Source organism: Ochotona princeps, chromosome 10 (assembly GCF_030435755.1).
Source record: "Ochotona princeps isolate mOchPri1 chromosome 10, mOchPri1.hap1, whole genome shotgun sequence".
Classification (NCBI taxonomy): Eukaryota; Metazoa; Chordata; class Mammalia; order Lagomorpha; family Ochotonidae; genus Ochotona; species Ochotona princeps.
The window spans coordinates 42,218,571-42,246,537 of record NC_080841.1 but is presented as its reverse complement, the minus strand read 5'-3'; the positions used below and the strand labels follow the sequence as shown (position 1 = coordinate 42,246,537).

General features: G+C 41.4%; 1 protein-coding gene across 1 annotated transcript in view; it reads left to right on the top strand.

Annotated features, from left to right (window-relative positions):
- Positions 1-17,800: 17,800 nt before the first annotated feature.
- The window catches only part of PCNX2 (pecanex 2), a 254,759-nt gene continuing 244,592 nt past the window's right edge, over positions 17,801-27,967 (top strand). Inside the window, exon 1 of the mRNA XM_058669358.1 lies at positions 17,801-18,311. Coding sequence (XP_058525341.1) covers positions 18,159-18,311 — 153 coding nt within the window. The 5' untranslated portion in view covers positions 17,801-18,158. The remainder of the gene's footprint in view (positions 18,312-27,967) is intronic.

The following is a 27,967-nucleotide window of genomic DNA, read 5'->3' as shown; positions in this document are numbered from 1 at the left end:
TTAACAGTTTCAGATCGTTTAACAGACTGCCGTTTTTGGAGCCTTTGTATCGTATCCAAGAATACCCATCTTTAACTGAAAAGGTGGTTAAACATTAGTGACTACCCAATAGGAGGAGGGAGGGTGGGGCAGGGGTGACCCCAGGTAATAAAAAGGGTGGCACCAAGTTGTGTATGATGATGAGCAGCTCTGTATCTTGACTGGGGTAGTGGATATGTGAGTCTACACATGCAATAAAACCACACACACACACACACACAAATGCATGTAGAATTTGTGAAATGTGAAAACATCCCTGAATTTGATCAATGCTGATTTCCTGGTCATGATTATAATCATGCAAAATGTTATCTTTTTTTAAAGATTTATCTGTTTTTATTAGAAAGGCAAATTCACAGAGAGAAGGGGATACAGAGACAAAGATGTTCCATTGCCTGGTTCACTCCCCAGGTGGCTGCAACAGCCAGAGCTGAGCCAGTTTGAAGCCAGAAGCCAGGAGCTTCTTCCGGGCCTCCCATATGGGTGCAAGGTACAGGGTGCAGGCTTGATGAAGCTGGATGGGAAGTGGGGCAGCCAGGACAAAACCTGCACCCATATGGGATCCCAAACCACAGGCAAGGCAAGGAGTTTAACCACTAAGCTATCACGCTGGGCCCACAAAATGCTATCTTTGAAGCACTGAATGAAGGGTTTATAAAGCTCTATGTTTAATGCCTTACATAAAGCTTGTAAATATACATTTATCTCCAAACAAAAAGTTTAAAAAACAAATTCTGCCGTTTCCAGCTTCATGTCTGTGTGAGGACGGAATTTTTTCATACTTCAACCAGAATACTGTTTAGTGACAAGGTGAACAGAAACATAGCCAATGCAATTAGTTACCTTCTCTTCAGCTAGATACAGATTTGAAAAAAACAGTAAGCTATGTCAGGCAATTTACCTATATATTTAACTTTTAGAAAAAATATAATCTCTAAAAATTGGGTCAAGTGTTACCATGTCATGGGTTGATTATTGCTATATTAAATAAAGCTGCAAATATTTTGCGTATCTCCAGTCTGAACTTTCGACACAGAATAATGTTATAAAGCTCATACACGGGAGCTGTTTGACACCTTTACTAGTTTTATTATGCATTTAAATAGATCCTGCAATAAAAAATTGCAGAATTTTCCTAGATTAAAGGAAGAGGAATCAATTCTGCTGAGAAAGCTCTTATGCAAATAGGGATATCCGGTGGTTTGCTCAATACCCTGTAATGCTGCTGACCAGTGTGGACAAGAATGGACATTGAAGCAAAATGTTGGTAAAGGTAGCAAGTCTACAAAATTAAATTAAGCTCTTACGTTAGCCAACTGCCATTTAGACATGAGAACCACAAGCTGAGAAGCCAATTTTTTTCACTTTCATTGTTCTCTTGAAGCAACTACCTTATGTCCCACAAGGAAGCTTGGTCTATCTCTCTGTATCCCCTCCCCATTTACCCCAAATAAATACATAATTTTTGAAAAAAAAAAAGGCTGTTGCCATCAACTTTTAATGTTTCTCCAGACCCTCATATACATTAGATGTAAAACAGTCTTGGCTTTGCCATTATTTACTGCAAGGAATATTATCTTGTTCTTCAGCTTTGCCCTCTGTAAGACGTTAGAAGACAATAATACCAGCTCTGTGCTGTTTGGAGGATGCACTGAGCTAATGTATTGAAGTATAACACTGTATCAGTGCTAACAACTTTCAGCTGCCATTTAAGTGCTAGCTGTTGCTTTGGGGGGACCCATTATAGTAGAAAACTCAACAGAACGAATGTTAAGCATGTTCGTTTCCCTCTTTTTTTTTCTTTTGCTCACTTTTGGTATATTTCCTATAGAAAAAAAATTAGTTGCATTCTACTAACATACTTCAAAGTTTTCCACAGGATGCTCAGAGTCGAGAGTTGGAAGGAAACTTCCGAGTCTCTTCATTATATCACATCTAAAAATATATAATGCATTTTCAGCAACCAAATACAGCTTTATAAGACTAACTTTTTTCTGCTGTTGCCAATCTTTTTTATTCATCATGAACAATGCTAGAAAAAAAACTAAAAGGCCTAAACCTATTTTTTTTTCCAAATATCAAACATTCATCTAAGTACTTGGGGTAAAGCGATGAACCTGGGACAGCTCCCTGTCATTCTGGAGCTTACATTTTAGTTGGACTAGATGCAAGCTTATAAGTCCATTGACCAGGGTATTCAGATCTCATCAGTGTTGTACAAAAATGAAAAGGAACATGAGAGCTGTTGGATCAGGAATGGGGTGGTGCAAACAAGGGTGTGTGGTTGGGGGTAGGAGGATGAGAGGGGCAGCGCTGTGAATCAATGGCTAAATCCTCACCTTGTAAGCTCAGGAATCCCATATGGGTGCCAGTTTGTCTCCCAGTTGCTCCACTTCCCATCCAGCTCTCCACTTATGGCCTGGGAGAACAATGGAGGATGACCCCAAGGCCTTGAAACCCTGCACCAGTGTGGCAGACCCAGGACCCTGAACCAGTATGATGGACCCAGAGGAAGCTCCTTGCTCCTGGTGTTGGATCTGCTCACCTTCCACTATTACAGCTATTTGGGGAGTGAATCAGTGGATGTGAGATCCTTTCTCTTTTTTTCTCCTTTTCTCTGTAAATCTGATGTGCCTTTCTAATAAAAATAAATCAGCGCACAGTGTGGCCTCATTACCTTGAGATACATGCAGAGACTTGAAGGCTGTCGGAGATTTGGGCAAGCAGTTATCTGGAGAAAGATTAAGTGAACCAAACACCACAAGGGAGTACTCAGACTCTCACGTGCTCCAGAAGCCCACTGTGTGACTTCAGTGCTGTGACCGTTTAATTAAAAAGGAGTGAATCAAAAGTAGGATAAAGTTCTTTGGGAATGTCTTATGATGTTAGCCTTTCCTCTTAAATATCCTCCTCTTCCTTCCTTGGATGCTTTTGAAGATGTGGGGTTAAATCAATAACAGCAACAGCAACAAGGATGACGGTGATAAAGATGAAGAAGCAACAACAGCAATTTTGCATTTATTGATATCTACTCTTGAGTGTGGAAGCTTTGAAATCAGTCTCCGTGTCTGGTTACTGTCTATTTTCAAAGTTTCAGCTGGCTTTCAGTTTGAAACAGACTAATCCTAAATTTTAGAGTTCTGTAACTTGAACCACTGGAGAAAGCTGGAGCCCTGCCTATCCATGCTCAAAGTTACAGATTACAGTCTGGGCTGCTCCAGGGACAATGAGTTACTTCACTGAATAATGCAACTATGTAAAAACCTGAGTAGTTCCCGCAAGCCAATATCTGCTTTAAACTCCTGATGATATCCCTTCTGAGGTAAAACTCCCCAGTTCGTGGCCTTGGGCCTGAGATAGGAAGGTTGCCATTCTCTGAGTTACCATGTTTGTAGTTTGTCCTATCAAAATGAGTGTGCTTGGATTTTTAATGCGTTGGAGTCTTTTCAAATGAAATGACTTAATCGTTTACCACCTGCTAGAAATATTAAACAGAGGGCACAGGGTACAAAGATATTTTAAAAAGAAAAAAACAGATCAAATCATTCCATGAAGGTCATGGTGAGTGAACCATCGATGGTGGTTTGTACTTGTTTAGTTTTGTTTCTAAGTGTGCAGCTTGCCACACTTGTTTTGGTATGTCACTCTCTGTCTGCATGAATGTATTCTGCAGTGCCCTTTTGTTTTACTCAGTCCACGAATATGATGATTTTTTGCATATCAGATCTATTTTGGAGAATATTTCCTTAAGGCAGACAGGCACACAGAACAGAAGTCAAACTTGATACCACTGACCCTTTTTTAGGGAAGGCTTAAATTTTTATACAACTGTGCAATCCTTTTAATTCCTACATAAATTAATATATCCCCTTAAAGAAAGAAATATGGTGAGAAAAAAATTATTTTTCTCTTGACATTAGAGGAGGAACACTTAAGAGAACTAAGCAGTTTTTTTTTCCTGATTACCGCATGTAGCATATGCTAATTCAGAATTGATCTATGGGGCTCAGATTTCTTTCATGAAGTAATCTCTTTTTTTCCCCTCAGTCATTTACAATATTTCTTGAAATTTCACCAGAACTCTGAAATTAATCCAGCTGAATTCTCCATCCCTTACACATAGCTATGGAATGTATCAATTGTACCCACTGTTCCTTTTTTAAGATTTATTCATTTTTATTGGAAAGTCAGATTTACAGAGAGAAGGAGAGGTAGAAAGATCTTCCATCCATTGGTTCACTCCCCAAGTGGCTGCAATGGCTGGAGTTGAGTTGATCCAAAGCCAGGAGCCAAGAGCTTCCTCTAGGTCTCCCACATGCCTGCAGGTTTCCATGGCCTTGGGCCATACTCTACTGCTCTCCCAGGCAACAATCAGGGCGCTGTATGGGAAGTGGAGCAGCTGGGAAAAGAACCAGCACCCACACGGGATCTTGGCATATGCAAGGCAAGGATTTTAGCCATTAGGTTATTGCTCTGTTTTAATGCATTCGTCTTGCTGCTTTCTTATGCCCCTGTGATAAGTTTTATTCTGAGAACCTCTTAAAGTCATAGCATTTGTATCATGATGTGGCTTTCCTGATTTTTTTGGGGTATCACTGTTACCTTACAGTGTTGTCTTTTTACTGTTGTTCTTCTTATCCTGAAAACATGAGTGACTAGGAAGTACCATGAAAACTATTCTGTCTTATATATGTGTCCAGCATGCATCAGTGTTTGCAACTGGTAATCCTACCATTATTTGAAGCATTTCTTATATATTTTTAAGATTTATTTTAATTTTTTTTAATTGGAAGGCAGATACACATAGAGAAGGAGAGAAAAAAAGAAAGATCTTCCATCCACTGGTTCACTCCAAAAGTGGCCACAGCAACCAAAGCTGAGCCGATCCGAAGCCAGGGTCCAGCAGCTTCTTCCAGGTCTCCCATGTGATTGCAGGGTCCCAAGGCTTTGAGCCATCCTCAGCTGCTTTCCCAGGCCACAAACAGGGAGGTGGATGTGAAGCCTAACAGCCAGAACAAGCCCCTATTCCTGATCTTTTATACTTCGCAAGACAGCATCGAGTCCAGTGAATGAAAACTTCCAGGAAGTATCTCTTTTTCAGAAGCATTTTCTTATATGAGTATTCTCTTGAGCAAACTACTGGTTTTCTTTTTTTTTTTTTTTTTTTTTCCTGGATTGGAGGATTTAGCTGTTTTTTTTTTTAATTATTTATTATTTAACTTCATTAATTACATTGTATTATGTGACACAGTTACATAGATACTTGGGTTACAGCAAGAATATCTTTTTAGAAATCTCAGCCTAGACGCCTTATTTTTTCCACCTAGCCTAACACTAAGTCTGATTTGGGAAGTGAGGGTCATTTTCTTTTACCTGTTTTAGGCTCTTAATTGGTTGTTTCTGTCTTTCAACGTTTTCCCTGTTCAGAATCCATGTTGAAGAAACCTAGAAAACAAGGTTTTCATTATACTTTTGCATTACACTTTTTTATACACTTATAAAACAATATACACATTTCAAATGGTTATGTACACAAAAGGATAGTTTGAAGAATTCAATATCTGCCTAATATGCCAACACTCTAGTGTTTGGCATGAGTCCTTCATTTGCAGCTCTCCACATCTAGAGAAGGATGTATTCAAACATGTATGTTTATACACACATGCTTATGTGTATATATATGTATATATATACACACATATATACTTTTTTTTAAATAAAAAAGGTTACTTACTGTTTCATTTATGGTGGGATTCTTCCACAGCAGAATATTTGAAGCTGTCTTAGGGTGAACATTTGGCTCAGCATCTAAAATGTTCTTTGCACAGCTTGCATCCCATCCCTAAGAACCTGAGTTTAAATTCTGACTACTCTGTATCCTAGCTTCCTGCTACTGAGCACTCTGGGAAGCAGTGGGTGGTAGCTCCAGTATTGGATCCCTGCCATCCAAGTGAGAGATCAGATGGAGTTCTGAGTTCCTGGCCTCAGGCTGGCCCCACCCCACTTGTTGCAGGCATTTGGGGCATCAAACAGCCAATGGGAGATCTTTATCTGTTGCTGTCCCTCTTTCAAATAAAATTATTTTTAAAAAGTTTTTAAAAATACTTATTGTTCCATAATGCTTTCAGTGTGCTGTGCTGTAGTTTCTTTAGTGATTTTTTTCTGATGGAAATGCAGGTTGTTTCCAATTACTGTTATCACAGAGAATGCTAGTGAATAGCTCCATAGACTTGCCTTTTATTTATTTTTTTTAAGATTTTATTATTATTGGAAAGCCGGATATACAGAGAGGAGGAGAGACAGAGAGGAGGAGAGACAGAGAGGAAGATCCTCCATCCGATGTTTCACTCCCCAAGTGAGCCGCAATGGGCCGGTTGGCGCCAATCCGATGCCGGGAACCAGGAACCTCTTCCGGGTCTCCCACGCGGGTGAAGGGTCCCAAAGCTTTGGGCCGTCTTCAACTGCTTTCCCAGGTCACAAGCAGGGAGCTGGATGAGAACCGACGCCCATATGGGATCCCGGTGCATTCAAGGCGAGGACTTTAGCCGCTAGGCCACGCCGCCGGGCCCTAGACTTGCCTTTTGTACAAGTGTCAGCATGAAAGCAGGATAAATACCTACAAATGGGATTAGTAAGTGCGAGAGAATATGCATTTGTCATTTTTGGATAAATTTGTTTAAATGACCTTCCACGAAGATTGTAACATTTTACCCTCCCACCAGCAATATGTTTTCTTACACCCTGCAAAACAATGCATGACGTGAAACTTTGGGGGGGGGAGGTAAAAATTTATTCATTTATCTGTCTATTTAGTTACTTATTTTTAATTGGAAAAGTAGATTTCCAGAGAGAAGGAGAGATAAAGACCTTCTGTCTCATGGTTCACTCCCCATGTGGACACAAAGGCCGGAGCTGAGCTGATCTGAAGCCATGAGCCAGGAGCTTCTTCTGGGTCTCCCAGGCGGGTGCAGGGTCCCAAGGCTTTGGGCCATCCTTGACTGCTTTCTCAGGCCACAAGTAGGGAATTAGATGGGAAGCGGGGCAGCCAGACACAAACCGATGCCCCTATGGGATCCTGGAATGTTCAAAGCGAGGACTGTAAACACTAAGCTACTGTGCTGGACTCAAACTTTGAGTTTTTGCATTTCTTCTTGTGAATGCCATTGCACATCTTTTCCTGTTTGAGTAATTGAAATTACCACCCTAATGAACTCAGTGTTCTTTTCTTTTGCCCATTTTTTGTTGTTTTTCACTCCCTGGTTTTTTAAAGGTGCTCTTACTGAATAACTTACATATGTGTCTGAGATGTGAGATAGATGATTTGTGCAAGTTTGTCTAGAATTTTCATTTTTTTTGCATGTGATATTTTTATGTGGATTTGCCCTTTTCTTTCCTTTCTTTGTTGGGTAGTTGAATCTTTTCCTCTGTTCTCCGGATCACAGTCCAAATGTCTTTCCCATTCGTTTTCTTCTGTTGCACCCAAATCCCACCCGACTCTCAGCTGCATCTCGGTGACAAGTGTGTCTGATTGTGATCCACCGCCACAGTATAATAGTATCTGCTAGAGGAATCTCCACACTAATGCTCTTTCCAGGTTTTTGCAGTTCTGTTTTGCTTTGCTTGTTTTGCTTTTGTTCCACGCTGAAGACAAACTGAAGTCATGCATCTGAGCAGCACCTCAATCCATAAGCAGAAACTCAGAGTCTGAGCAGACCTGGTGCTTCCTTCCAATCGCAGGCCAGGTGCCATGAAGTAGGTTGGCCTCTTTTCTAATGTTGTATCCAGGGAATCATGTATTGTGTGTTCTTTTGAGCTTGTTGAGCTTAACTTTGCATTTCTAAGGTTTCTCTTTGTTGTGCTGAATGAGTTTAGTTAGCTCCTTTGAGATTATGGTAGAGTTGCAAACTAGTTTAGTAAAAATTGATGTATTTGTATCCTTGAATCTTCTAGGCTGAAACTGTCTAACCTTTCCACATGCTTGAGGTTTTTTTTAATATTTATCTATACTTTTTATATATATATTTAATATTTATACTTGACAAGGCAGATTTTTCTTCCATCTTCTACTTTACTCCCCAAATGACCACAATGACCAGAACTGAGCTGGTCCAAAGCCAGGAGCCAGGAGTTTCTCATATGGATGCAGAGTTCCCAGGCTTAGGAATGTCTCCACTGTTTTCTCATGCCATAAAAAAGTAGCTGGATGGGAAGTGGAGCAGTTGGGACATGAACTGGTTCCTGTATTGGATGCTGGTTCTTGCAGGCACAAGATTAGTCATTTGACTACACCTGCATATTATTTCAAGGTAACATGGGATAAAAAAAAAATCTTGTTTATTAAAAAGTCCTGAGCAAATATTTGAGTCAGTCAGGAGGATTTTCTTCTAAGACTCCATCCATCCGGTACACCTATAGCTCCACGATTGTTTTCCTATCACTGTACCCTTGACTTTAGGGTATATCTTTTGTAGTAATGTTGTGTTGGATCATGCTTTCTAAACTTATTCTGGTAGTCTTTGTGTTTTTATATCATTTGTACTCTAGGGTTATTGCTGATAAGATAAATGTTATGATTCTGTATTTACAAGTTGAATTTTTAAAAAGATTCTTGCTTTATACAATTGTCTTTGAAATCAGTGGCCACATGGCCAGAGCTGAATGGATCCATAGCCAGGAGCCAGGAGCTTCTTCCACGTCTACCATGCAGGTACAGGGTCCCAAGGTGTTGGGCCGTCCTCAACTGCTTTCCCAGCCCACAAGCAGGGAGCTGGATGGGAAGTGGAGCAGCCAGGACAAAAACCAGCACACATATTGGATCCCAGTGCTTGCAAGGTGAGGATTTAGCCACTGAGCCATTGCGTCAAGCTCCTCACATTGTGCATTTTAAAATTTAATTCCTTACTGAATTCTATAGGAGTTATAATCAACACCCTAACACAATTAATCTGCATTAACAATAATTTAACTTCAAAATTACATAACAACTTCGCTCTAATATAACTCCATTCGGTGCCATTTGTTTGTCCTGTTCTTTTAAAATGCAACATATATTATTATACATTTAAAATCTTCAACACAGCTTTGTAATTATTGCTTTATGCAATTGTCTTTGAAAACAGATATAAAGGTAAAGGGGTTACATACAAAATATATTCATACTTTTTAAAAAGATCTATGTATTTTTATTATGAAGGTAAATCAGATTTACAGAGAGAAGGAGATAGAGCTAGAAAGATTTTCCTTCCTCTGATTCACTCTCCAAGTGGCAACAACAACAGAGTTGTGCCAGTCTGAAGCCATGAGCCAGCAACTTCCTTTGGGTCTCCCACGCAGGTGCAGAGTCCCAAGGCTTTGGGCTATCCTCGACTGCTTTCTCAGACCACAAGCAGAAGCTGGAAGGGAAGCGGAGTAGTTGGGACACTGGCACTCATATGGGATCCTGGCACATGTATTTACTTGTAGTGCTATGTTTGTGGTGCTCTTTTTCTATCTGACACTGTTTTATTTTGTTAAGGCAGGTCACAGAGCTTGAGGTAGCAGAGGTGTAGGGACAGCACCTGTTAATTATCATAGACCATCATTGTCTTACAGAGGTTCAACAGTTTCTTTTGGACAGATGATTTTCATTTGAATGTGTGGCTTTGCTTAATTTCCAGAGCTATAAAAGGATTGTTTCTAATTATTTTGTTGTATTTTCATTGTTTTAGTGGGCAAAAGAGGCCACCATGGTCCTCACTTTAAAGTCAATTGCCTGGACTCTCAATTCCTTTGTACATTTGTATTTTTGTGTGTGTGAGGCATAAAGCATCCTTTTATTAACATGTGCATATAATAAATCCCTTTTTAATTCTGGACAAGAGTTTTAATCATACTCATAATAGTCCTTGGGTTCCATTATTTCTTTTTTGTTTAAAACACAGTTACAGAGGGAGAGACAGAGAGTGATCTTCCACCTGCTGCCTCACTCCCCGCGTGGCTCTAATGGTCGGGATTGAGTCAGGTCAGAGCCAGAAATGTGAAATTCCATTTGGATCTCCCACAAGAATTTCAGGAACCCAGCCATTTGGTCCATATTCCACCGCTTTCTAGGTTTATTATCAGGGAGCCGAATTAGATGTGGAGCAGGTACGGAATAAACTGATGTCGCAAGTAAGCAACTTTACCTGGTACACTACAACGCTGACCTCTCATTTTTATTCTGGTCTTTGGGCACATAGATTCATAAAAAATTTTAAAACAACAACCAAACAACCCTTAAACACAGATAATATTGTTAGCTATAAAACACATACACAAAATATGTAATGACATTCATGAGACATACACAAGCTAGGTGAATATTACAAATGTCCTTTAAGGAAAAAATTATCCGCAGTACTGCAATCACTGTTCTAAATTTACATAGTGTGCTGGTGCCACCTAGTGCTAAAAGTGAGTAACAGGATCCTTACTTTTAAGAAAACATGAAATGTATGCGTTTATATGATGTGTACCAAAGCAATGAATAAAACAAAATATTAAAAATAATTAAACATTCAATATGCAATATAACTTAGAAGTTTATAGAAAATTATAGGAGAATAAAATCTAATATCAAGCTTTTAGTAAAAAGCAAAGAATATTCAAACAAGTGATTAGCAGGTTTAACTGGGGAGCATTGATAGGATATCGTACAGTTGGAATACAGAAAAAGATTCCTATGTTCTCTGGAATCAGAGATTATTAGAAAATGTTCAGATGTACTTACAGCTATAAATCATTGAGAATCAATGTACTTCTCAATAATCTGTGTGTCAACGAAAACCGAAACTACAAAACATTTTGAACACATCAAAATTTCCAGGATTCAATCAAAGCCATGCCTAGAGAGAAATGTGTGATTTTTACTGTGTATTTGGAATGAAGGAGGGACAAAAAACAAATGGGAAGCAGACATTTTTTTTTTATTAAAGAAATTTTTTTTAAGATTTATTTATTTTTATTGGAAAGACGGATATACAGAGAGGAAGAGAGACAGAGAGGAAGATCTTCCGTCCAATGGTTCACTCCCCAAGTGGCCGCAACGGCTGAAGCTGAGCCAATCCGAAGCCAGGAGCCAGGTCTCCCACATGCGTGCAGGGTCCCAAAGCTTTGGGCCATCCTCAACTGCATTCCCAGGCCACAAGCAGGCAGCTGGATGGGAAGTGGAGCTGCCGGGATTAGAACCGGTGCCCATATGGGATCCTGGTGCATTCAAGGCGAGGACCTTAACCACTACGCTATCACGCTGGGCCCGGAAGCAGACATTTCAAGAAATTGGAGAAAAACCAATTAAGATCCGACATAGTAGAAGCGAGAAGAACATAAAAAGATATGAACATAAATTATCAAAATAGAAAACAAATATCAGCCAGAGAAGATCAACAAAACCATATTCTTGCAAAAGACTAAAAAAAAAAAATCCTTTAAAGACAGAAAAGACAAAATTCATTTACCAATGACAAGATACTACATAGCTTATAGACATGTTTTTTAATCACAGGACTTTATACCAATAAACTATAAAATTTAGAGGGAGTGGACAAATTTCCAGAAAACAATATATTTGCCAAAAAGACAAAAGAAGTCAAGTGTTCAAACAGCTCCCGTCATTGCGGCCATTTGGGGAGTGAACCAGTGGATCCGACTTTCTCATCTGTCTTTTTCTTTCTCTGAAAAATCTGCCTTTTCAATTAAAAAAAAAAAGTGGTCTAAAAATGAATGTAGATACTGCATTCAGAATCTATCTTGATATTTCACCTGGCTTACCTATTCTCTAGGTCTGCTGTTTTGAGAGCTGCTATCCAGGAAATTATTTTTAAAATTTTCTTTTTAATAGCTTGTACTCTGGGTTCCATAACTTTTTCCTCCTCAGTGAACTGGCTTGTTTCTATGAAGTGCATTTGTCAGCAAGTGCAAGAAAGCATCTGTGAGAGTAGCAGGCATTTGTAGTACCTGCTTCTCTCAGATTAGAGTCACCCTTATATGCAAGTGCACTTTACAAAGTTTCATATTATAAAAAAAAAAGCTGGGCAGGAATTATAGTTGAGTCCCATTTTTCTAACAACTCTTTTGATTTGGAGCTGTTAACCCAATTCTGAACTCCTGGTGTGAATTCTTCTTAATTATGATACACAATCTTTTGTGTATGTTGCTAGATTCAGACTGCTAATAATTTGTGAAACATTTTTGCTTTTCTTAATGAGGGATAAGAAACGGCCTGTAATTTTCTGGTCAAGCGTTCATCTGTTTTTGATATCAGGGGAATATTTACCTAATAAAGTGAATTAGCAAATATTTGTCCTTCTCTATCTTCTGAAGATGTTTGCCTATGATAATTATAGTCTCTGTTACTAGCCAAAATTCAGATTAACGTTTTAACCAGCTGAGTAGTCTCTCAAATTTCATGGTGAATGTTACTTGCAATTTTTATGAACTTCTTTTGTTTTCTTCCCATCTTGCTTTAATGAGGGTCATTTTCTTACATGGCTTAGTTTTTGGACTATAATATTTTTAGTTACTTTAAATATTGAAAGTTTTGGCTCATATTACAAATGAGGGTCCCCAGATGAATTATGATTTGGACCTAGTGTTCCTGCCGTGAAAGATTCACATATCCCCATTTTATTTCTCTAGCAAACAGAACTTCTCTCTCACACTCAGATTTTCAGAGAGACCAAAGATATTTCATCATGAATGAAATTAGAGAGCAAGAACGGGCTTGTATTTCAGCCACTCCAAGAGGCCCTTGGGCAGATGAGGGCGGTCCCTGAACAGCCTGATCTATGAGCAGCAAAGTCACCCCTTTCTCTAGCTTAGGAGGGCAGGCCACAGAACCCCAAGGCTGCACCAGACACCTTCATCAGCCATTCCTTGTCCAGGGCTTTCTGCAACTTCCATTTTTGCTGGGGTTGGCTCTTTGCCATAGCTCTGTCTTCATTCTAGTATAACCTTCAGGAACTCTGTGCTACTTGGGAGTTGCAGTTCACTAGGGGAAGAAGTTAGGGACATCTCAGGAAGCCAAAAGCATTAGGGGACTTTTCTCCAGATAAACAGCACATTCCATATGCTAACCCCACTCTGTGAGTTTTGGTGTCTCAAACCTAGGTGAGTCATTACCCTTTTCTCTCTGGTCTATTGCCCATACTCCTACACTAGGGGCTGCTAAAGCAAACAGTTTAGTTAGCAGCAATCCTGTATTAAGTGAAAGCCTGCATTTCCCTCTGGCTATGAAGCAATACTGCTCAAGTTACCATGTTATTTCAATAATTGCCAGTGTTTCCAGTTCTATATTATTTCAAATTTTACACAGTTTCTCTTACCTTTGACCAACTGGATCCTGTGTGGCCCACAGTGGACGCCAGTATCTAGAAAACTATAAAATAATAAATGAAGGCTGTATCTTATTTCTTATGGAAAGGCTCTATTTTGAAAATATATCAGCTTTCAAAAAAAAAAAAGAAAATGTATCAGCTTTCCCATAATTGATCACTAGATTCAATTTAATCCCAATAAAAATCCTAACAGTTTCTGCTCTTACGTGTAGGTAGATTATATGATGAGGGAACAGCATCAACAAAGGCATAAAGGCAAGAAGAAAAAGTCAAAGTGTAAAGGAAAACAGGCAGTTTGGGTCTCCACAAATAAGGCTGGAGGGGTCAGTGCCCATAAATTCTTGGAGAGCAAAGCACTGCCTTTTGTTTGCTTAGCTGTATTGGCATGGTTTTTAAGAAGGGCTAATCAGGTTGGATTTACATTTTGTAAGGGTCAATTTGGCTCCCCTCTTATCTGCTTTGATTTGAATTATAGATAACTATATTTTCTAGGCTTTCTTGTATTATGATTTTCAGAAAGTTTTAATCAACGCAAAAAGGTAGAGACTGGAGGTCATGAGAAGAGAAGTGAGATTACTCATGAGTACCTCCCATTTTTGCATGCTCCCAACTCCTACTTTCTATGGTATCACCTGTGGCCTCAACTCTGTGTGGAGCACCCAGCTATGGCCCTGCCTCCAGCTGTTAATCCCTGGTTTTTAGGTTCTAGAAAACATTACCTTCTTCCATTGTTCTTTCAGTAGCAGGAACCAGCAGGGTGGTGGTGGTTGGGGGTAGGGCTTTTGCATTTGCTAATCTCTTGGTTGGTCATCACCCCTTGTTTTGCTCTCTAAGTTTTTCATTTCCTGTGTAAAGTTAGCTTTGATCTAGAGCTCCTCCCCTTTTTTTCTGACCAGATCATAATTAACACAGCATATTTAAGTTTGGGATCTGAGAACCTTGTAGGAAGCCACTCTGATAGTTCAAGGGAGAAATCCTGAGAACTCCACCCAAAGTAGTGTAGCAGAGATAGAGGAAATGAATATAGGTAAAGTTCATAACACTGACAGGACTTGATCATTGATTTGATGTGGTGGAGAGAGAGAAGAGAAACCAAGGCTCGCTCCTGGTTTTAAGGGATTAGGTCAACTGTGGTTTCATCAGCTGAGACATGAATAGAGAAGGTCCACAGGAGACAAGCAGGGAAAGAGAGCCAGGGAGCACACCTTCGAACATATTAAGGTCATGCAGAGGAGAGGAACCCACATCTTTGTACATTTGAAATTCAGGAAAAGTTTCAGGGCTAAACAAAGATGTCAGACGTTATAGTTAAAGCCAGGACTATGCATTAAAACCTTGCCAGAAAGGAGTGTAGTGAAGACATATGTTTGCTCCCCATTAAAAGCTAAACAGTTAAAACAAGCACCTTCTTGTCATGACATTCACATTTAGGTAACACCCACTTTCATGATCAGGCGCCTCTTCTGCTGCTAATTTCTCTCTCTCTCTCTACACACACACACACACACACACACACACACACACACACACACACACACTTTACATTGTTTATTGAGCTAGAATAAATATGGGGATACAGATAACTCTCTCATACGCTGGTTTCATTTTTGTTTTGGGTAAATTCCCAGGAGTGAGATTATATCCAAATGTCTGAGGAATTGCTATGTTGTCTTCCATAATGGTTGTACTAGTCTTTTTTCCCATCAACAGTACATTAGCATACACTTCTCCCCACATCCTTGCCAGTATTTACTCTGTGTGTGTGCTTAAATTTTGGATGATGGCCATTCTAATTGGGGTGAGGTAAAACCTCATTGTGGTTTTGTTTTCATTTCCCTAATGGCTAGTGATCCTGAGATTTTTTTCTCATGTGTCTGTTGGCCTTTTGAATCTCACCCTTTCAAAAATTTCTATTTGGCCCAGTGTGGTGGACCAATGGCTAAATCCTCACCTTGCTGGGATCTCTTATGGGCTGCTTCTAGCTTGGGAAAGTAGTAGAGGATGGTCCAAAGCCTTGAGACACTGCTCCCAGGTGGGAGACCCAGAAGAAGGTCCTGGCTCCAGGTTCTAGATCAGCTCAGCTCTGGCTGTTGTGGCTACTTGAGGAGTGAATTAGCGGGTGGAAGATTTTTCTGTCTGTATCTCCTCTCTGTGAATCTGCTTTTTTTGAATAACAATAAATAAAATAAAAATAAAAAATGAAAATTTTTTTCATAGTCTTTGCCCATTTCAAATTGGATCAGTTGTTCCATCATTGAGCTCCTTGAGCTCTCTTTGGATCCTGGACATTAATCTCTTTCTCAATTTCTTTGCCCAGGGCATGCATTTGGTAATAGCAGTTTCCCATCGGTCTTCCTCTCTGTTTCCTCTTTTCTCCAGCTTATCTGATCAATCCTTGCAAGCCACACTCCTCTTGGCTCCTTATCCTTGTCCAGGATCTGCACTGGCAGGAAGCTGAACCAGGAACTGGAACTGGGAATTAAACCTAGAGACTCTGCTGAAGGATGTGAGCATCTTAACCACTGGACTAAACATTTCATTTTAATTCACTTTCCAGGAACTTTTTGAAGTACCTGTTTCTGCCGGGAGAGTAATTTGCAGTTTAGGAGTCTGGATTGTTGATGCTTAGCCCTGAGACCTAGTTCTGTGGGGCTTGTTAACAACACCCTAACTTCACACATTGGTATATGCCTCCTCTTCAGTCCTCCAAATCTTCCATATTTCTAGTTACACATATATTTTCCAATTGTAGATGTGGTACATTTTTCTTAACACATTTTATTTCAAGCCCTTATTTTTCATGTCTTTTCATATAGTTTTGAGCTTCACGGTAATATTTATATTTGTTTTCTTGGCATACAGCAGAGTCCACCCAGAAGATGCTTATCAAATATCTGATTGGTCAGGACACATGAACAAGATTACTCTCAGTGCAGGAAAAGATTCTGTGGCCATTCCCTCTGTACCCACTCACACGATAATCCTGCATTGTGAGTCTTCAGTGGGAAGCTAATTGATCCATACATTAAACAGAGCACTTGCAAGGTTTCAAGCATGGAGGAGATAAATAAACAGACATCCACCGTATTACTCTTCCAATGAGGAAAGCAGCAGTGTTACACTTTGGTTGGTCATGGCTACATAGGACTGAGGGGTGGAATGAAGAGCAACCAAAGTTGAAGGCAGATTTAACACTGTGAGGTTTTCCTGGAAACCAGTGATCTCTTAGGCCCTGGACCCTCTCCTTAACACTGCCTTCTCTTGGTCTCACTGCAGTATTACAAGCTTGGTCTGCCTTTCTTGGGTCTGAAACAACCACAGGCCATGCTGCTGTGGCCAGAAGCTGACCAGGGCATACAGCAGGCACACATGGGAGATGAGTGTGATGTTTTTGGGACAGACAAGGTAGGGTTGATGCGGTAAAGATATGTTTGGGGGTCATGCATCCTTCTCATTCATGCTCCTTTCCAAGGTTTTAATTCACACAGGGTTTTCTATGCTCATTCCTAAAGGAAAAGAGTGCTCTTCTGTCTATTCCGTTGCCCAAACTTACTCTCAGAAGGGACTCTGAAGCGTATCTGCTGTAAATCATAAAATATATAACAACTGAAAGATTCTTAATTCCATGATTTCTTATTGTGTGCCATCTTAGCATTGAAAAGTTAACAGCTGAATGATACTTGGGGTCACAGTCAAGTTGATGGTTACCATGGTAATCGGAGGACAGCAGAGTTTGCTTCCAACCAAAGAGTCAGCAGAATTCTGGCGGGTCCCTCAGGCTGTGAAATCACTGTTGCACCACTGAGGGGCACAAACCCATATCCCCCCACCAAATAAGGGCTGAGGCGACCCCCCTTTCGGTTTCCGTGTCAAGGAGAGTTTAAAAAGGCCCCTCCCAGTCACACCTGTCTTTCTGCTGTACAGGGAAGGGAAGCCTGTTGACCATAGTTCCCTAAAATAAAGGCCATCTAAATTCTTTTTGTATATTCGCCTGAGTTATTCCTTCTCTGGTGGGAAGGAATTCACACTATTTACACTAGTAAATAGATGAAAAAACAAGACTGAAGCCCCCGAACCACGAAATGGTTAGCTGTAGGTGCCAAACTTGACAACAGGGCAGGGGTTGAGGGTGGGACGGTTGGGTGAAACAGAAGAGTTCATTGTCAAAGGAACAGGTTGCGTTTAGACTAATAGATGCTCTGGGGTCAGCAGTTAACTAAAAGCAGCTATGCTGCCAGTGGTGGGATGTAAGAAAGTGTACTGAGTGAATCTTTTGCTCAGGGGACAAAAGGCGGCCAAGGTTGCCTCAGACTTTCAAGCCTTCCTAACAGGAGGATCGGGGAGAAGAGGTGAGGAAAGTGGGGACACCAGTAGAGGCCCAAAAATAAAAGTGGAACGACTCACAGTAACCCTTGCCCCTAAGGAAGGCCCAGGAGGAATAAGGGGCGGGCGCTGGCAGGCGCGTCTGGAGCATCTTCTGAGCAGCCGCCTCAGAGCACGACGGGAAAATCCTTCCTCCCTCGGACATGGCGCCCACCTGCCCGGCGGCAGTAGCCGGCTCCGGCGCCGCAGTTCGCGGGTCCGGGCGGAAAAGCGACGCAAGCTTCAGTCGCGGGGTGGAAGGAGGCGGCGGAGGCGGGGCCGGCGGCGGAGGCGGTGGCGGTGGCGCCGCCCGAGGGCCCGGGTGTGGAATCTGAGGCGGCCCGGAGGCCGGGCCTGGCGGGCAGGGTGCAGCTGCTGGCTGGCCCTCGCCGGGGCGCCGCGGGCATGGTGTCCCAGGTGCTGCAGCTGCTCCGGCAGGGCGTGTGGGCCGCGCTCACGGGGGGCTGGTACCACGACCCCGAGCAGAGCAAGTTCACCAACAGCTGCCACCTTTACCTGTGGCTGTTTCTACTGCTGCTGCCCCTGGCCCTGCACCTGGTGAGTAGGGGTATTCAAGCGCTGAGGGGAGGGATGGGGGCTCTGTGGAGAAGCTGGAGATCTGAAGGGAACGCTAGACACGCTCTGCCTCGCGAGGAAAGCGGTAGGGTCTCCTGAGGGGGACGACGGCTGGGAGAGCTTCGGGAATTTAGGACAGAGAACGTGCCGGAAAAGGGGACACTTGGGATTCAATGGAAGGGAAAGAAGTAGGAAGGACTTTAAGGGCTCTGGGACTCATTAAGAATTGATGCTAAGTATTTAGATGAGTCAGACTCGTCCATCTCAGGGGGAATGTTGAACCGTTCTGTTTGAACCCTAGGCCTCATGATTGGGGCAGTGTTTGCTGTAAAATATTGTACGTGATAGCCCCAAAGGCAAGATAAAATGTCAAAGGCAGACCTATTTCAGGTGTACCTCAACTCCCACCTGGTTCCCTTCCTGTTTTGCTGGAGAAGGCTGGGTTCTGTGATCAGCTACTCACCTTGCAGCTTCCACATCACAGGGCCTTCACATCTGTTAGGAAGATATGAAAAATAGCACTTTTATGCTCAACAGAGGGACTTGAGCATTTAGTAGAGTTGAATGTTTGCTTGATAATTACATAAGGTGACCTTTGTAGACACATTACCTATACCTACTTGAAATGGGAGCTGCGTATAATTGAAAGGCTGCTTTCATAAGGTGCTGTCCATCTTGTCCAACTTTGTGTGCCAAGAATCTAAGGTTTCTAAGTCCGCTGAAGGTCTTTATTCCTAAAAATGTTATTTGTAAATGTTTTGATGAATTTGCATGACTGGCAGATTCCAAGTTTGACATTTGAGACTGACATTGATTTGATGTTTTTTATCTCTCTCTCTCTCTCTCTCTTTTTCTGGTAATGTATCCAGAGGGGAGTAATTCTGATTGTGAATTTGGGCTACATGGGTTAAATGTTGGACCCACTTCTTCCTCCTTCTGTGACCTTGGGGAAAGTTATTTATCTTATTTCATTTTTTTACTTTTATTGCCTGTAAGATGAGAAATGTGTACCATATTTATAGGGTTGTTTGGTGGGATTCCTTGAGATGGACATGAGATGGTACTTAAAAATCTGTGTATCTGTCTTAACCAGGGATTGAACTCAGACTTGCATTTGCAGTTCTGTTCTGTTATGAGGGGCTTTAAAAAGGTAAAGACAAAATGCACAGTATGGAAAAAAATATGAATAGTTTCACAATTTTTTAAAAGAAAAATAAATTTACTTTTAATTCCATTTTCCCGTGAACTTTCTGAAGTAACCTTGGACTTTTAGCTCTTTAGCCTGACGTAGGAAGTCTATAAACCTTGGATTTCTCCTTGTTAAAATGGATGTGGAAATGATCACTTGATAGGAGAATGAAAAATTGTATGTTAAAGTATTTAATACAGAAGCTGTACAGAGGGCCTTCAGTAAGTACCCGTTTCCGTTTGTGATTTTGTACAGCCTTCTCTCAGTTGATCGGTCCCAATGTTTTCTTGGCCTAGGGTAGCATAGCAGAGTCATGAGGAACATAGCCAGGCCTTGGTTCAAGTCCTGGCTCTGTGGTTTGCCTGCTGTGGTTTGCTGAAGCTTGAGTGAGTGTCTTGGCTTGTAAAGCAGGGATAATAGTGCCAGCTTCTTTATGGAGAGAAGAGGGGGATGGAATGGGTTCATGGATGGAAGGACCTCATAGTACCTGGCACATAGCAAGTGAAGAGAAAAGAAAAAACAAAAAAACAAAGCACCAGATAACTTGCTATCAGAACTCTTAATTTCAACCTAATCTGGTTTTACTAAATAACCTGATTAAATCTTGCATTTGTAAATAGGAATTTGTCTCATTAAATTCCCCCTTAGTGAAGGGTATGCATTCAGCCTCAGGACTGCCATTTCCTGTGTTGGAGTGTTTTAATTCAGTTTCTGGCTCTGCTTCCAATTTTAGCTAACCTCTGATGCACACTCTGGGGGACAGCAGGTTGAATTCCTGTCACCTGTGTGGGAGACCTGAATTGAGTTTCAGCTCCTGGCCTTGACTTAATCTTTTGCCCTAACCCTGGCTGTGGCTGGCATTTGGGGAGTGAACCAGTATATGGGAGTGTGTCTCACACCTGTGCATTCACACATTCAGTCTCTCAAACAATTTTTTAAAAAAATTTATTTTAGAGTTTTTAGTCAAATCATACCAAAATTTGGATATCTTTATGGTTATGTGTCTTTAGCTACTGTAGAATAGTTGTCTGTCAGTGCATTTGTTTTGTACTACTATTTAATATGTGGCTTATCTTATCTTGAAAAGTGGCTATTTTTTTTTAATGCTGATCTTCCGGTCTCTGAATGTGCCCGCAGACATAAAAGGTCCTCTGTCCCATCCGAAGGTTGGCTTCCCTACCCTTGATGCTGACTGTATTCCTCTGCCCTTCAGTGCTACCTGTCATTGTTAGCATCTTCATCAGTTTGTTCCACAGATACCTAACTGCTCACTGATTAGCAGAAGCTTGTTTGACATTCCGTGATTTAATGTGTCCTGAATTTGGGGTTTTTGCACAGTTTCATTTTAAGCATATTTAATCGAGGTAGTGCCACTACTGGGAGAATACATATTTTAATTTGATGAGAACTCTGAATGTGTAGAATATAGACATTATGAGTTATTAGTTATGGAGGAAAATATTTCTAGCCCTTACATTTACTTAAATCTTTTTTTTAAGTTTTATTTTTTTTTTTATTGGAAAGTAAGATATAAAGAGAGAAGGAGAGACAGAAAGGAAGATCTTCTGTCTAATGATTCACTCCCCGGGGGCTGCAATAGCCGGAGCTGAGCCCATCTGAAGCCAGGAGCCAGGAACCTCTTCTGGGTCTCCCACATGGGTGCAGAGTCCCAAGCCTTTGAGCCATCCTTGACTGCTTTCCCAGGCCACAAGCAGAGGGCTGAATGGGAGTGGGACTGCCGGGATACGAACTGATATTGATATGGGATCCCAGAACATGTAAAGACTTTGGTGCTAGGCTATCACTCTGGGCCCAATTTACTTAAATCTTAAGCAATTATCATTAGATTAAAGTATTTATGTATCTTCAAGAAATGATTTAAAAAGTACAATGAAAAATATTAGCCCAATTTGGACAATTGGGAGTTCATTTGATTTATTGTCTATTTTTGGGGGAATAAACTGGAAGATTTGTCTTCAGAGATATTTACTTATTGCATATGTTCTATTTTTTTCGAGATGAAGACTAATAACCTCATTGTACAGGAGACCTTTGGCATGATTCTGGCCTTTTGTAAGCTCTGAGAACACCAGCTCATGTCAGAAAATATTGTTCCTGTTTTCCCACTATTGATTGTGTGGCCTTATACCAGTTACTTCACTTCATTTTCCCATCTGTAAAATGGATTTTATTTTATACATGAAGCACTGAAGTCCAAACAGGTTCAGTTATTTACTCAAGGTCATGTAGAGAGAATAGGTGGTAAAATTTATAATTTTAACTGAGGTCTTTTCATGGACTATACTGTTTTGATTTACATGCTACATTTTAGAGTTCTTTGAACTCTGCTGAAGGATGGACATATAAAAAATGAAGTTACAGTATTTTTGGTGGCATTATAGTCAACCCCAGCAGACAGGCAGAATTGAATTGTGGGAAAATAAATAAAGTCTTCATGTCCTTGAAGATTGCCTGCAGAGCTACATCGCTTACATTTTCTTGTATATGTATATATATAATTTTATGTTTTGATGATGTTTACATACTTGAGAAGGATGCATGCCCTGATTAAGGTGGGGAGGGTTGAGGAATCGGGGGAAGTGAATGAGACGACTGCTTCCAATCTCCTTTTTTTTTCCTGTATCTGGAGAAGGTGGGGAGAGTGGGGAGAAGACCACTCACAGCAGTTAAATTGCATCAGTACCTGGGGATTGGGGATGGTCACCCAATATCATCTTAGGGTCCCTGATGTGAAGCACGTTCCGAGGGCACTGCTTGAGTAATTTTAACAGTTCTTAGATACTGTTGCTCCAAGGTTGAGTAAATCCTTCCAAGGTCCTTTGACTGACATAGTCCACTTTGAGTCTCAATTCTCCCAGATACTCACTGTTAAAACTTGCCAGGAGAACTGTGTAATTTGTTCTGCCCTCCATGGTACTAGACTTCCTCTGCAGGCCTCAATGAACTGGTTGTCATGTCCCCCATGTGAATCTGGGCATGTCATCTGCTGCGCAAGCTTCAACAACTGAGGAGACCCAGTTCTGACACACGCACTCCACAGTCAGACCACAAATCCTGAGCCTCACTCAGCCTGACAAACCCCGCTATCCAGCCTAAACTCATGCTGGCAGGTGCCACCGTCTGTCCAGTCAGGCCTACCTCTAGCCCTGGTTTCTGTATTTATCAGTGCTGCAGCTCTTCAAAAGGGTGCCCACAATTTCCCTACCAGGTCTCCTCCCAGCCCTGGATCATATACTCTCCAGGTGGTTCTGCAGTCTAGCCTGACAGGACTTGCCCCCAATCCCAGCACCTGCTAGCCAGTGCTGTGGCAAAGCCCAACCAACCCACATTTACTCTGGCTCATGCATGCGTCATTGGGTATGATCACTTAGACCAGCCTGGCTTTCCTCCTAATCCAGTTCACATGCAGGCCAGTAGGTTTTATAGCCATGCCAAACCTGGTCCACATTCAGATGAAGCTCTCACATGGTTCAGCAGCTATCTGCCCTGCCTCCTGCAAGCACTAGCAGGTGCTGGAGCCTAGTCCAGTTTGGCACACCCCAGACCTAGTCCACAGCCATGATGAGGGACATTGCTCTCGTGCTCACCAGTGGGAACCACAACTCAACCAGGTGTCGCCTTAGCTCCCCGACCAGTCTGCTCCCAGCCACAGATCTTGCACATGCCAGTGGTTGCTCTGACCCAGCCTGGCATAACCCATCCCCCATCTTGACCTTGGGCAAGGGATGCTGCCTTCTGGCCTGGCCCCTCCTGTCCCCAGTCCCAACTTTTACTAGGCTATAGCCTAGCCCTACCCAGCCTGCCTCCATCCCTGGCTCTCATGCAAACCAGTAGATATCACCTAGAATTTTCCAGGCTTGGCAAATCTAAGATGGACGACCGTTTTCTCACTTAACAAACTAAATGCTTGTCTCTTGCTTTATAGATATAGCTTTATGTTTTTGTTCCTTCCCCCTTTATTTTAGCCAAACATATGTGTTTTAATTATGTCTGCCTTTTCAATTTAGACTTAGAAACCGATTTATTTATCTGTTAGATTTAATTGCTTATTTATTTGGAAGGCAGATTGAGTGTGAGTGAGCAAGTGAGTGAGAGAGAATGAATTTTAAGCTTCTGGTTCACTCCTCCAATGGCTGCAACAGCCAAGATTGGGCCAGGCTAAAGCCAGGGACCAGGATCTTCTTTCACATCTCCCATATGGGTAGATGGAGCTCAAGAATGTGGGCCATCATCTACTGCCTTGCTAAAAGCATTATCACAGACCTGGTTAGATGCAGAATTGCTGAAATTCAGACTGGCATTCTAATATAGATTATATGAGTCCTATACCATGGATTAACTCACTATGCCACAATGTCTCCCTCTCCTTAAAGACTTTTTTCCCCATAAGAAGTGTTCATTTAAAATTGCTTTAATTCTGGGCCCGGCACAATAGCGTAGTGGTTAAGGTCCTCGCCTTGAACGTGCTGGGATACCATATGGTCACTGGTTCTAATCCTGGCTGACCTGCTTCCCATCCAGCTCCCTGCCTGTGGCCTGGGAAAGCAGTCGAGGACGGCCCAAAACTTTGGGACCCTGCGCCCACATGAGACACCCAGAAGAGGCTCCTGGCTCCTGGCTTTGGATTGGCACAGCTCCAGCTGTTGCGGCCACTTGGGGAGTGAAGCATCAGACGGGAGATCTTCCTATCTGTCTTCCTTTCTGTATATCTGACTTTGCAAATAAAAATAAATAAATCTTTAAAAAATTGCTGTAATTCTAATTAAATGAAATTATCTGTCAAATGCTAGTATAGCATGAGAATCTAGGAAACATGTAATCCACACTTAATGGTCATTGTTATAGCTTGTTTCTGACTTTTGTTATACTCTGTAACTCTTGCTAATCTGGTAGGTCATTCTCTTTCCTTACAGTTTGTATTCCTTTGGCTATCTTTGCTTTTGATCCTAGTATTAATGTAAAATTAACCTTGTGAATTATGGAAACATGACCTATTCCCAAAGTCCCCTTGCAGATCCATTCACATTGCCTATAGGCCTGTCGTTTTCCATTTGATTGTTATTTTGTTGGACTGCTTGAGATGTTGCTGTTCCTGAAAGCTTATTTCTTGTCTTGGTCAGTCCTAGCGTTTATAGTCAAGTTCTTTGTAAGAGTTCTTTGTTCTGTGTTATTGCATCATATGATCCATGGTTTCTGTCTGTCCACTGACTCCCAGAACTTTGTTGTTTGGTCCTTTCACATCTGAGGCCTTTTGTATTCTCCCATTGAGAAGCCTAAGCCTTAGTCTCCCCCTCACCCCGCACACCCCACCCTGTTGTCACAGTTCCTTTGAAGGTTCAGCCACCTGCCTCCTGCTGTCACCTGTGTGACTCAGAGTGGCATTTGAGGTTACAGGCCTGCAGCATGGGGAAGCGTTCTTTGGGCTCTGGGCCTCCAGAAGTGCAGACTCAGCCCTTCTCCACAGTGGCCGGGTGCCCTTCCTGCACTTGTGTTCACATCTTGCTGCTCCCAATGAATTTGGGCAAGGTCTCTGATGAGGCTCTGTTTTCATGGAGTAGACACATTCCCTGGGAACATCCTTCCATTCATTGCTGCCCGGACAGTGGCTGGTCTTTTCGAATGAATGCCTCTTTTCTTGAGTGATAGTTTCACTGCACTGCCATCAGGTGCGTGCATGTTTATGGATGGGGACTCTGTCCCCAGGCAGTGTTTCCATGTTTGTGGCAGGAGAGCCAGCAGCTGCCTGCACTGGAACATAGCCTCTGGAGCACCCTCTGAAATTACCGTACCTTTTCATTCTATTCCAGCTTCCCAAGTTCATCACTAACTTTCTGGTGGCTTAATACCTGTACTGCTTTTCTCAGGAATGGTACTTACTTCATCTATCTTTTATTTTCCTTATGTCTACAACTTTATTACTTTATTGTTTTTTATTTTAAGAAGAACCCAGGTTCACTTGGTGTCATTTCTCTTATGTGGAGCCCAGTACCAGATGATTGTCATTTTCTGCATTTAGCAACTTGGATTCTTGAATGATTAATTTTGAACACTCCTCAATCTTTTTCCCACATTGTCCACTCCAGATCTCTTTCCTTTACCCTGTGGAAGAAGAAATAGGCTACTACTTAATGATATTCAGATTTTTCTAGTATCTTTTTGTGAGAGATTTTTCTCCTTTGGCATTAAGCAAATTGTTTTACACTATTATTGTTGGAAGAAGTGATAGTAACAGACAACACTTATTATGCATATAGGAGACAGACTCTTTTGTCAGAACTTGGCATGTAGTAGATCATACCGACCTCCCAGTGTCTCTGGGAGGCATTGTCTTTATTCCTATTCTACAGCTGATGAAACTGTCACAGAGAGCTTGGTTACAGCCTTCTGGGGATACAGTTGTTTATGACCTAGTCAGAATTGGAACCTAAGAAAGTGGAGTTCTGCATTCAGCCATACTGCCTCTGCTTTGTAATTTCACAACATGGGTGTGCCTATCCCCCACACAACCTTATCAGCACTAGGAATATCAAAGTTGAAAGTATCCAAATAATTGTTTCCCCAATCTTGTCCATAGTACCTTACTTGAAGAGTAATCCTGGACTCAGTTTACTGTGTGTGTAAGACACAATGTGTCTTAGTGTTGTTTTATAGATGAGTGTGTAGACATTATGTGTGGGGTCATGGGTTAACAATAAAGCAGACCTCTTGATCTTCCATTCTCTCCCGCACCTCTCCTCACTCCTGTTTTTGTTTTTTTTTTAAGATTTATTTATTTTCATTGGAAAGTTAGATCTACCCAGAAAAGGAGAGGCACAAAGATCCTCCATCTGCTGGTTCACTCCTCAGATACCCACAATAGTCAGAGGTAAGGAGCCAGGAGCTTCTTCAAGGCCCTGGCATCCGTTTGGGATGCCAGTGCTTGGACATGGAGAATTAACAAGTAGAGCTGTTGTACTGACCCCAAATCCTCCCTTTTAATTTGCTCTCTGGAAGAGGTTTAGGCTACTCCAGATAGAAAGAGGAGCAAGTCCTAGGATTCAGATCACAGATAATACAAGTCCTATAGCTGCTTTAAGTAGCACAACACAGGCTTGATTCAAATTTCAAACATCTAGCCTGCTATTGTAGTCAAAACTTCAACCTTTGGTTGGTTCAGTGGTAAGCAGGAAGGGGTATGGGTCCAGCATGGTCTCTTTCTCGCTCTCTTTCTCCCTCATACACTGGCTGATGTTTTTGACACCACTGGTGTTGGAAAATAGGGTGAAGGCATCAAGACACATGGTCTCTGAGAGTTTCAACAAATGTCTCTTAAAAAGAGGATGCTCTCCCACAGAGTTATCAAACACAAAGCTTTCATTGATATAATGGCATTTTCATATTTATGTTTTCTATATAAAGTTCCACAGTTATTCCAGTGATATATAGTTGGGGCTTTTTGTTTTGTTTAATTTCTGTAAATCCAGGATTCAGTCAGAGATCATATTTGACTTTTAGTTGCCGGATCTCATGCTTTTTCTTGATTCAAGAGTAGGTTCTCAAGCCTTCCTGTCTTTTGTGACATTGAGGATTATTTTGCATAAAGTTTCTTTATTTGAATTTTTCTGGTTGTTTCCTTCATTATGTATGTGACTCTATTTTATCCTTGTTCTGAATCACATCAGAGGGACATGATGTCATTTTTCTACCCATTTTCAGCCATCCTTAGTGGTGTTAGGAAGTGTGTTGATTGGTTAAGGTCATATTGGCCAGAGTTCTCTACTATGAAGATACCCGTTTCCCCTTTTGTATTTAGTGAATAATCTATGGAGTGGAACCTAGAGGCTATATGTAACATATTCCCAAAAACTTCCATGCAATAGTTGTGGCAAAAACTGATGGCAACTTGCCTAAAATAATTACTACCATGGTGGTTACAAAATGACAATTTTTCCATTTCTAATTTACTTTCTGTCTTTGGTTGTTGGAGTTCTTTTGTAATAAAGAAGTTTCCTTTTTCCCTGTCCTTGTAATTTTGTGCTTACTGTTGGTCTTACAGATTTGTTTTTAATTTAGTGGACTATAATCCATTACTTTCATCATTCTTTTTGATGTTCAAATTATTCATGCTTGATCCAAGTCCCAAGTTGATTGGTTGGTTCTGTACTACTTTGTGAGGACTGTCTTGTGTTGTGTCCTGATAAGATATTCCAGATTTTCCCCAGCCCTGGAAGAGCCAGCTTTTGTCCAGAGAACCCTGATCTGCTGGGTGGGCAGTGCTACTTAGAAATTGGAATGACGAATTGTGTTTGCTACTGTTGGAATATCTTTGCCAGTAAACCCTTTCGGTGAATAGGGTGTGTGAGACTGATTGATTTGTCAATTAAATAATCAATTGAGAGTTGATTCTGAAACCTTAATTTCATCTAAACCAAAGGAGCCTTTCACTTTT